This window comes from Xiphias gladius, chromosome 15 (genome assembly GCF_016859285.1).
Source record: "Xiphias gladius isolate SHS-SW01 ecotype Sanya breed wild chromosome 15, ASM1685928v1, whole genome shotgun sequence".
Taxonomy (NCBI): domain Eukaryota; kingdom Metazoa; phylum Chordata; class Actinopteri; order Istiophoriformes; family Xiphiidae; genus Xiphias; species Xiphias gladius.
In genome coordinates, this window is record NC_053414.1 from 2,135,466 (window position 1) to 2,147,016 (window position 11,551).

General features: G+C 42.0%; 1 protein-coding gene across 4 annotated transcripts in view; it reads right to left on the reverse strand.

The window, feature by feature from the left end:
• Positions 1-750: 750 nt before the first annotated feature.
• capn8 (calpain 8) overlaps positions 751-11,551 on the reverse strand; it is a 21,724-nt gene continuing 10,923 nt past the window's right edge. For 3 of the 4 annotated variants that reach the window (XM_040146574.1, XM_040146572.1, XM_040146570.1), the window contains 16 exons: positions 11,371-11,539; positions 11,063-11,146; positions 10,866-10,951; positions 10,421-10,495; positions 10,096-10,256; positions 8,797-8,966; positions 8,380-8,391; positions 7,520-7,731; positions 7,376-7,412; positions 7,017-7,082; positions 6,866-6,923; positions 6,352-6,416; positions 5,337-5,405; positions 4,504-4,582; positions 3,403-3,519; positions 751-2,059 (listed from right to left, as the gene is read on the reverse strand). In XM_040146574.1, the coding sequence (XP_040002508.1) occupies positions 1,971-2,059; positions 3,403-3,519; positions 4,504-4,582; positions 5,337-5,405; positions 6,352-6,416; positions 6,866-6,923; positions 7,017-7,082; positions 7,376-7,412; positions 7,520-7,731; positions 8,380-8,391; positions 8,797-8,966; positions 10,096-10,256; positions 10,421-10,495; positions 10,866-10,951; positions 11,063-11,146; positions 11,371-11,539 (1,549 nt within the window). In that variant the 3' untranslated portion in view covers positions 751-1,970. The remainder of the gene's footprint in view (positions 2,060-3,402; positions 3,520-4,503; positions 4,583-5,336; positions 5,406-6,351; positions 6,417-6,865; positions 6,924-7,016; positions 7,083-7,375; positions 7,413-7,519; positions 7,732-8,379; positions 8,392-8,796; positions 8,967-10,095; positions 10,257-10,420; positions 10,496-10,865; positions 10,952-11,062; positions 11,147-11,370; positions 11,540-11,551) is intronic. The other variant, XM_040146573.1, reaches the window with a different exon arrangement.

Sequence of the window (11,551 nt, forward strand, 5' to 3'; positions counted from 1 at the left end):
ACTGCCACACAAGATTGCCTGTCAAATGCATAAAACTCAACCGTAAAATACAAACGCAACAGCACAAGACAAGAGCAATTTACAAACAGCAAGACAATGACAAGTCCAGTAACACAACAAGCACCAGGTTCAAGACCACACGACTGGTTCCTCTTCACAAACGGAAGGGATCCCAGTCAGGATCCATGCTGAGTTCTGAACAGGGCATGTGCTAAAGGGCTCCTTACTGATGACTCCCAGCGGCTCCCTGAGAGTCTGTATAGTCTGGTTATTCAGGCTTTTAAAGACACATTCCACAGGTCAAACTTACACACACCTGAAGACACAACACTCTTTCACCCAGAAACACAACCTCTGTATGTTTCAGCTTTACGTTTTGTGTTGTTTTCTAATCTCTCACTCTTTTAATGCCGTTTAAACGACCTGTCCCTCGCCCCCCGGCTCCCCTGTCAACCAATCAGTGTGAACAAACCCACGCAGAAGAGCTCCGGCCAGGTAAAAGGAGCCAAAACATCTGAGGGGGTGTGGATACAGTTTTTATTACAGGTCACTTCACTTCAACCAGACGCTGATGTTTCTCTCCAGTTAGTTTTATTTATGCAGCTCAAAATTACAAATCACTAATTAGCATCAAAGGTTTTTCCAACGTGTGACTCGTCCTGTTATTACAGCCTCAATTAGTAAGAAAAGAAAAGAACAATCTCACATTAACAAGAGAAACAGACTCAGAAACCTTTTTGCTTGTCTAGATTGTTTTATTTAGGAGGAGAAACTGAAGAGTATTTCACAATAATAGCACAACAATAGCACAACGTACAGGAATTTGTGTGGCTCAGTGACCATGAACCAACACCCGGTTTGAATCAAGCCAATGACCTTTGTTACACTCAGTGTGATAGAGAGTCCGATACTGGTTATGATTCAGTTTTGACCAAATGTGTATTTACTGTGATTTGCTGTTGTAATATGAAAATATAAAATACCTAAATAAAGACAAATTTAACAAAGACAAAGTGAAATATAATACACTGTTATATGGGTTTGATTTTTATGTCTGCCTTTACTGTCACAATTAAATAAAAACCGTGTTAAATGACAATTATTCAGAATTTCTGAAATCTTCCATACTATTGGTCTGTATGGTGGTTAAAATGATGGGAAAGATGGTGCTCACAGTTAATATGAACTTATTAATCATGATTAATGAGGATTCTAATCAGTATTAATGGGTATTTATTAAATGCATCCCCTACAACTCAAGTTGGTGGCTATGAACTCAGAGGGAAGTCATGCTACCAGCAAAGCTCAGAACTGACACTGAATGTTGGTGCTGGACGTAAACGACGATGCGCAGAATCCTTCATTTTCTTTGTTACTCAGCTGATCCAGTCGGACAGTTCTGGTTTGATTCGCCAGAATTGATCCGAAGGTGGACGGAGTTCAGTTTGTGCTGCTCACAGCTTTGAAACAATTTAAAACATTCAGAAGGGGAAACAGACAATTCACACATCATAGACCAGTTTAATTATAACTAGTTTTTAACAAGGAAATAGCAATTTTAAGACAAACGGCAGTGACTTTAGATGAGATTTAGATGAGATTTTGATGAGATTTTGATTAAATTTAGATGAGATTTTGATGAGACTTTAAATGAGATTTAGATGAGAATTAGATGGAATTTTGACGAGATTTTGAATGAGATCCATGCAGATGTTGCAGGTGAAAACTCCCAGCATGCTCCTTGAGCAGGGGATGGTCAGTTGATGGCAAGGCAGAGCCACTGCAGGAAGAGAAGAAGACATCAGTGATGATGTCATGAGGCTGCTGTGTCATTTGACCAATAAAAAACAAGAAGAAGAAGACAGGCTGATGTAAAAGCTGCAGACATCACTGCGGTCTGTAGGGGGCACCAGCAGGACTGTATTCTGGTTTTCTGGTGAGAGTTGCTGGACAAGGACCAGTCAGACCAGTCAGACCAGTACAGGACGGAATTTTTTTACCTGCTGCATGTCCAATTCAATCTTCCCCTGGTTCTTCTTGTCCAGAGTTCTGAACATTTCTGTTGAAAAAAAGAGAAAGTCTTTATTTAAAGGCAGAATCACTTTGTCATATCTGCACTGGCAGCACTGGTAGCACTGGGAACCAGTCTGTCAATGTCTTCGCTGTTTTTAAAACTGAGACTGTTGCTGCTTTCCTCGTAACTCCTCATCTTTGAACATCACGACTGTTGAGAAAGTGATCTCAAAACAAGGTCCATTTAGTAGTTGTTGTGGAGCTTTTGATCATGGTCGTGGAAATGAAGCACTACAGGTATTGCAGATATTTTTCAACACTTGTTCACTGTTTCCATCTCCCAAACATTCATTTATGTTTTTTCTGTCCATTTCACTTCCTTCTTGTTGTTCACAGCTCAGTTTTCTCACGTTTTCCTCCAGTCGTCCTCTGGGTGGCGCTCTGTGGCTGTAATATGAGTTCGCTCCCTGCCGTTGAACTCTTTCATTCTTAATGTGTTACAGTTTCGAAAATATTCAAGTTAATTTATTATTACTGAAGTTTTCTGGGACTCTTTGTTGTTTCCGGGATGTTTTATGCTTTTACACCAAATGAGTCATAATTGTAATTTTATGCTGCATTTAGCTTAATTATGATGTTGTAACAAGGAGAAAAAATATTTTCTTACCATTTTAACAGGTAATGTTCAAAATGTTTTGAAAATACTGACAAGACTAATTTGGTTTATCTGTTTTCGTTGTGATAAATGAGTCCGAAGCATCAATCAAAAAACAGAGGAAAAAAAGCTGGAGGCAGCGACGGTTTGGTGTGTCCATCGTGTCCATGTGAACACCGAAAGACTCATTGAACCTGCTGTTCACACCAGACGGGACTCAAGTGGAGACGTTTTAAAGTTTCAGTCTGTTTAGCACAAAAATCTTCGTGGGTCTATCGCTCCACTGCAGCTCACCAGAGAAACACCGATTTTAAACAGACGGTAACTTTAAATGTGATGAGTGCAGCTCAGACCGAAGAACTGCAGAAGAACCTCTGGAGGGACCGTGGACCGTTCATCACTTCAGTAGTAACAGGAGGATCGTTACAGCCACCGGCAGCTCTGCGATCGATCGATCTGTCTGAGGGTTGAGCTAAGATGGAGAACTCTGAACCCATTATTCAAACAATTAATTATCGATGTTGTCTTTTAATTTCCAATACTTTGACGCCTTGATTAATCGATAAATTATTCTGCCATAAAACAATCACTGGGATTCAATATTTGAACCTCAGGCTGCTTCAGACTGTGATGTGTTTGATATTTTTCATCAGTCAGTCCTGGCTCGGACAGTCTGTGATGTTGGAGTTGATATTGTGGTTGGAGGTGTTGTAGTTGATGTAGTTGAAACTCACTGAAGAGCAGCTCCAGACGGATCAAACAGCCGATGAAACAGTCGAAATCGATGGCGTAACTCGTGTCGGCGAATCTCCTGACGATCTCCTGGATCACAGCACTGTTCACCTGGAAACCTGCGTGAAAACACACAAAGAACGTGTTCGTGTCAGCAGGAGGTTCAGTCTGCAGGAACAATGATGATCCACCAGGTGGAGATGTTTGCTGGGATTAGAAGAATCAGGCAGCACCACCCTCCTCCACACAGTCACAGGAAGAAGTTTGAACCTTCTCCATGTCAGAGGCTGCGGTCGACACGGAGAAGGTCTTCCTACTTTTTGCTTAGGAAGGTTCCAGACTGAGTGAACTGTCCCAGAAGTGATAACAGCTGGTCAAAATCTCTATGTGCTAAGGAAAGGAGCTTCAGAGCACAGCTGTAGTTTCTCCACAGGAGACCCATGTAAATGTAGAAACAACAGAGCACCTAGTTTACGCTTGTGATACGATCCAAAACATACGGATATCCCTGCATGACTGGCTGAGCTCCAAATCCATAACCACAGATCTCTGCTCTTTGTGTCTCGAATCCAACCAGTCAGGAGCGATCCTCAAGAACAAGCATGTCGAATTTCTAGATAACACTATCATCATCATAAGATAAATCAAATATCAATATCATCAAATAACATCATCATAAATGTCAAAGACAGGTGGAACCCTGTTGTGGATTCTTTAAAGAACCCTGAGAGTCATTTTAGAACATTTGGAGCTTCCTCAACATCTCATGTACTCTTTAATCCTGAACCCCTGTGAAAACTCTGGGGTGTCTTTTAGGTCTCCTGAAGTCTTAAAAAGATTTACAGAACCTTTTCCAGCAGCCCTAGAACCCTGTTAGAGAACCTTGAACCTCCTGAGTCATCCCTGGATGTTTAGATCCTCAAAAACCTCTTAAGGGAATCCTGGAATACAATCCTGAATCACTCCTAAACCCCTGAAAGGGACCATCTTTCACCTCTTGAAACCCCCCGTAGGATCAGAGCCCCTGGATCATCCTCCTGCATTTGAGACCCGTGTTAGTGGAGTGGATCATGAATCTGGTCTCATCAGTAAACCAATCTTACCGGCTTCAGCCAGAGCAGCTCTCATCTCATGACTGCTCATTGTTCCAGAACCGTCTGAGTCGTGACTCTTAAAGATCTCCTAGAAAAACAAGCAGAAGGAGAAGAAGACGACCATGTTATATATTAGACAGACTCTGAGGGGTTACGTGATGCTCTACAAATGTCTGCTTATCTTTTCAGATTGTCTTCTAATCTTTGCTCTTTAACTGCATTTTACTTCTTCAAGACTCAAGAAAATAATTCATGTTAGATATCAAACAAAAGAAGAAAGAAAATTAAACTCTGAATATAAAAATTACTTAGATGGGTTTAATCAGCAGATTTCCCATGGAAATTCTTTGTTAGATTTTATTGGCTTATAACTATTAGTATTTAATAAACAAAGAATATAAGATCAGCGTAGAAGAGACTTATGAAGAAGACTTATGCAGCAGATTTCCTTATGGAGGTTCTGTATTAGATTTTTTGATCAATATACATAATAAACCAAGTATACTGTATCAAAAACACATACTTAATTTGAGCTTAAAAAAGGAAGATTTCCAATAGAAACTCTGCATTAGATAGATGAGCCAGTCAGGACTCTGCTGCTCATTAGGACACATTAAGATCCAGTTCTTATTAACACCTTATTTGTCTTTATATCTGACATACAACATGATATCAAATAGTCACTGTGCTGGTGGAGTTCAGGTGAACATGTAACTCAGCTATTACCATGACAATAGAGCAGCCTGCTGGTTAGACAGACTGCCCTCAAGGTGTCCGTGAGCAAGGCACTGAACTCAGAAACAAAATGTCAGTCGTGAAACTACGGTTCGCTCAGTCCTCACCAGGTACCGCTGGATCTTTGTCCACAGAGTGTGAAACTCCACCAGACCCAGTTTAGCGTTACCGTCCATCTGAATACCAGTTAAAGATCCAAATCACAAATGTTCTATAAAAATTAATCAAAGCACTTCCATCTTGAACTTCGTTCATAGTTAAATTCCATGTTTTACACTTTTCACTACGTTTTTCATTGGTATTTCATACATAATCAAAAGCTTCTGAAGCCAACTAAGGAAACCCAGAAACTCTTGTAGAGAATCTGGAACGCTGTTTTTTTAGATTTACATTGACCTTTAATTCCTGTGTATTTTCAATGTGGTGAACAGCGGAAGGATGAAAATGGTACCATACATATTGAAAATAAATAACAGTCCAGCTATTTTCAGTGTTGGTAATTTGATCTATAAAACAAGAATAATGAAAAATGCTCATCACACTTTCCTTGCGTCCTCGGTGACATCTGATGTTTTTTGTGTCTGAAAAAATATTCAATTCATTAAAATATAAGATGAGAAAAAGCAGCACATCTTCACATTTTTGAAGCTGGAACCAAAGATTTTTTTGGTATTTTTACTTGAAAAATTATTTAAATGATTAGTCAGTTATCGCATTATTGCCTATAATTTTTCTGACTCATTGGTTAATCGATTAATCGTTTTAGCTCTAAATTATAAAATGTGTTCATTAGAGCGCAGACCTCTGCCAAGAACAATGTCAAACAACATTCACCAGAGTTCAGAGGAAAAAATTCAAATTAAAAGTAAATAATCTGGATCTGCCCCAAAATGTAATGGGTTCGTCCCTGGTCCGGCCCCCATCCCTCCACCAAGTTTGGTATAAATCGGTTCAGTAGTTATTGCGTAACCCTGCTGACAAATAAAGAAACCAGCAGGCAGATAGACAAACCAACAAACCAACAAACATGACCTCCTTGCCAGAGGTAAAAAGTGGCTCCTTGAGACACTGACTCAATATCTGATCTTCAGCCTGAATCAGCTGCTGGTATTTGAAGGATACATCCAGCAGGCTGATGATGTTGCGGCAGGTCTGCAGACTGAAACCGTCCGTTTTTAAATCAGATCCTTCAAACAAACAAACAGACAGGTCAGTTCACACAAACCTTCGGTCGTGTTGTGTTTAATGGGGGTCACACTAGAGGTGAAAGTATGGAAACAGATTCAAGGAATCAGAGATGCTTCAATCAGCAGCGCAGTCTACATGTGGCTTCATTTACTTCAAACTTGACACATCACTCTGACCTGAACCACAGTGGTTTCTGGTCTAAAAACAGTTACAAAATACAACAGCAGCTCATTTGTTCAGGACCTCCTCCGTGTTTTCATTAGGTATAAAAGTACTTTCAAACAAAAGAATATTATTCATAAAATTGTTACAACTTTTTAGATAACCGCACTTCATCATTGTCAAAAGATGCAGAGCGTCAAAATCTACAAAACCTAAAAATGCAAATGAAACTCTAAAGAAATTCTGATTTATCTGTGATGTTGGTTGAAGGTACAACTTTTCTTACTCTGAGCAACCACTTTGTCCAAAATCTGTTGGAGCTCGAAGGCGGAAATTTCACTGTCCTGTCAACACAGAATAAAATCAAACATGAGATGTTTTATCTCCGTTCAGCTGAATGAAGTTGTTAATTTAGGAGGAATTATATATTTTTTTACGTTTCCAGAGATCTGGACAAAGAGATGTTTGAAGTGAGGATCCACATCGTTCTCTCCGACATCGGGCTGGAAGGAAAAACATTTATAAGACTGGAATCAAAAAGCAGTAAAATGAAGTAATGGTTCTTTACGTCTTATTGGTTGATTACGACACAGTAGAGAGGATATTTCAATAGGATTTTAACTGATGGAAACAAAGAAATTAGTTTTTTTTTAAGCGGCCCCAAAATCCTGAAGGCTAATTTTTTAAAATCTTGTACACAAAAGAAAAAATATATAATTTTTCAGGACTCTGGGGGCTCATCTGTGAAACCCAGATATTTCATTAATTGCTATGTAATGAACCAGGAGCCACAAACCTCCTGGATGTCAGCGTTTGCGTCCTCCTCCATTGGACTGAAACAACCAGAGGAAAGATTTCAAATAATCACTACAGACAGAGGACAAACCCATGTGACCAGTACAGGACTCAGTTATCCCAGCACAGTTATCTTCTGTCTGACCTGCTGCGGGCCTCTTTCTCGGTGAACACCCTCAGGACGAAGCTTCCTTTGCGGTGCGGTTGGAAGGTGGAGGGGACGATGGCGTACTCTCCTGGCGGCAGTTTGAAGCGGCCACACACCTCCCTCAGGTTGATGAAGGTCTGACTGCGAGCCACAGACTCTGTCCTCAGCAGGACGTCCGGGCCCAGGTGGACGTTACTGCGACCTTTATACTGATCACAGTGGAGGAAGTTTGGAGCGTCTGAATATCTGCACCACTGTGACTGCATCTTGTTCTCTCAGTGAGCATCAGCTGAAAGCAGGGACTGGTTTGAAACCCTGACCTCTGACAGCGGCTGTTTACTGTAACACGTCATCACATTCATGTTCTCTTTGCAATGTCCATTACAAAGAGACGGACGTCTTCTGGACAGTAGTTTGATTTATAATGCTGTTTTATATTTATAAAGCCATCCTTTGTTTCGTATGTAAAATCTTCATCTGAGGAGTGACTAGTAAACGTGGTGCGGTAAAAAGTACAATGTTTCTCTCTACGATGTGGTGAAGCAGAAGTGTAAAATAGCAAAAAATGGAATTTCTCAAGTAAAGTACAAGTACATCAAGATTCTTCTTAAGTCCAGTACTTGAGTAACTGTACTTAGTTACTTTCTACCACTGCTAAACATTGACTGTGATGAATTTCCTCTGCTGCAAGTTTCAGTTTTTGTATATTGATGGCAAACAAACTGAAATCAACAGCTACCTGAAAATTTAAAACAGGAATTAAGAACTGATGGAGGAAAATTGTAAAGGAAGTTTGAGTTGTTGTGGTTCATCTGAACATTCTGCTCTTTAAGGTTTAGTTGTGTAATGAAACTCACCTCATCAGGAACCTGAAAAAAAACAAAACAGACAAAATTCAGACGTACAGGAAGAAGTGCATTCGATCAAACTGATGTCTTTGTCAAACAACTGCAGCTAACGATTCTTTTCATTACCGATGATTCTGGTAATTATTTTCCTGATGATGAACAAATTGTTCAGTCAATACAATGTGTGTGTTTGTGTGTGTGTTTACAAGACTTTCTATGGTTGTGTGGACAAATTTTGGTTTGAAGCCATCGTTGTCAGGACATTTTGTCCGTCCTCACAATTTCAAAGGGCTGTTTGAGGGTTCAAACTTGGTTTGAGGGTTCAGGTTAGAACCAGGTTTAGGTCAGGGTTAGGGTAAAGGGCTGGGGAAGTTCAATGAGTGCCCTCACAACTATGGAAAGACCAACGCGTGTGTGAGTGTGTACCTGATAGATGGCGAATCCGATGGTGTTGAGGTCGCGTCCGAAGCGTCTCTCCCTGCGAGTGTCTTTCTGCATCAGCCCGATCAGGACAGTGCAGCCGTCCTCACCGTCGTGAGGGTCATCGTCCACGTCCTCCAGCCGGATGAAGAACTGAGGGTTGGAGCAGAACGTGGCTGCGGAGAGAAAACAGGAAGTCAGTTAATACAGAGTGTGTTCTGTCATTACGTCAACAGTATACGATCCTGATTTTATGATAACAATTAGAGGTGGCAGCTGCTGAAAATGTGAACTTCAAACAGAGGTTGAAATGGCTGTTACAGTGGAAGTGCGGAGAGAATTTGAAGTGTGAGCACTGAATGAAGCTGAAGTGTCAGTGCTGAAAGGAGCTGAAGCACAACAATGGAAATGTCAGCTGAAGTGAGGGTGACTGGCTGAGGTGGAAGTGTCAGGTACAGTCCTGCAACACGTCAGTGCCACTTCCAGTGTATAAACCGTAAGAGGATACCAGTCAAAGTGGCAGCTGAAGCGTAAGCACTGAAAGCAAATAAAAGGTCATTTGAAGTGGAAGCGCTTTTCGGCAAATGTTCAAAGGTTTAATATTATTTTGATATAAGTGGCGACACTCGAGGAGTCACTTGTCACTGATGTTTTCACCGTACGGCTGCAGCGATACATCGTACAGATGCGGGTAATTACGGACTTCGGCTGCTTGTCTTCAAAACTTTCTTCCGTTGTTGTCGCTGCCGACGCGCCGACACTGTGTGCGTCCCCATACTGTCCCTACACCGCCCCTACCGTCCATGTGCATCTCCATCTTGTAGACGGGTAGTGTTAATTTCTGAGGACGTGCACAACCGATGCGCCGAACGGACGCAGGATGAGCGAGGCAGCCATCGCGCGTATGCACATGCGAACTTACAAGGAAGTATATCTCTGGCCCCGATTTTCATCGACAAAAACTAAGACGAAAATTATTCATTATCGCTTTGTTTAACAGTGAAAATTCGACTCAAACAAAATCAAAAGGAAACATTTGAAAACGAGAACTATGACATTATTTTTTTACATTTTTCGTCAACAAATAAAAATTAAATGACAATGTGAAAGACTGACGGGCGGAGAAATGAACTCATTACTGTTTTAATTTAACGAGCTGCTGAATCACAAACCGTGGCTCGTGAAGCCAGAAGTTGATTTCTTACATTCGAAAACTAGACTAAAATTAAAAGACTAAAACTAAAGAAAAACCAGGTGCCAAAATGAAGACTGGTGGAAAACCTGCACACAGGTACAGACTCGTACCGGGGTAGTTCCTGCAGCCGCCGGCAGTGGACCCGACCCTCCACACGCCTTCGAACTCGGCGTAGTTCCAGTGACCAACCTCGTCGCTGGTCAGTGTGTCGGGCGTCAGGTTGCAGATGTCGAGGCGGGAAAACTGACGCAGGAAGTCAGTGTAGGACATCCTGCAGAGAGAGAGAGGAGAAGAAGAAGAAAGTCTCAGCTGCCTTTGACTTCAGATATTCTCACCAGCATCTTGCGTCTGAAGCATGAAACAGGAAGAAACGACCTCCGCACCAGCCAGATGACTGTCTGTCTATTTCAGCCCCCCCGATGTCTCTTCACCCACCAGAACTCTCCATCGTCAGCAGAGTGGTCCAGCTTCCTCTTCTCCTCCGGCTGAACGCCGTCCCATTCCTTTGAACTGACAGTAAAAATAAACCCACTGTAATCACACGCGAAGTCGCCATTTTAGTTTAGCCATGAAGCTGAGGACAGACGAGTACAGACTGGGACATCAGAGGCTTTGATTCTCTGAACGCCTCCTTCATAGCGTCTCTCAGAAGACACGTCACGTGATCGTTACACTGGATAAATTAAACCAAATTCGGATTTTAGGCAAACCCTTGTAATTTGAGTGAACTAATCTTTAACTTTTAAGCGAATCCAATCAGCAGTGTTCAAGATATTGATTTATCTTTCATTTGATGTGGAGAAGGAAACAGATCTGCAGTGTCTTCAGATCCTCAGCATGATGGACAGATGGACAGATGCACCTGATGCCGTGTACTCACTCGTCGCTCCAGGCTCCGGTCCACTCCACCTGTCCCCAGGGGTTCCTGATCCTCAGCAGCTCCACAGGAGAACCAAAGTGATGAACCTGCAGAACCAGGCATCGTTTTAAACCCTGACCACAGAAACCAGCTGCAGCTGCCTGCCTGGATTTATTTTGGTGCGTCCTGCTGCCTCATGATTTCCCAGAATGCCTCACCTGCTCAGCTGCAGTGATGGAGTAGGCGTGACCTTTAACCAGCTTCAGAGCGGTGATCGCCTCCGTCTCGTACGAGCTGGAAATCTGACAAACATGAAGAGGATGATGTGACAGGATGAACATACACTGAACTCAGTGGAGGACACATGTTGTCCTGGACTTTATTTTTATTTACGCGATTTTAACACGTAACACGTTTGACACCTGCCGGCCAATCGCAAACAGGGATTATAAGCAATACAGAAATCTCCAGAGTCCCCGGAGTTTAAACTCTGTGTCTCAGTGCGAGTAGAGTTTTAAAGGTTTACGTCGATGGAGCAGCCGAGCAGCGAGCCGAGCTTCAGAGCTTTCCTCGTGAGGTTGAACAGGAAGGGTGGAGCCTCCTTCAGGTTGTAGCTCTCTGCGATTCCCCCGGTGAAATCCTCAAAACCCTCGATACTCGAACCTCCGGTCAGAGCCTCGTACGAACTGTTCACCCTGCAGGAGCAG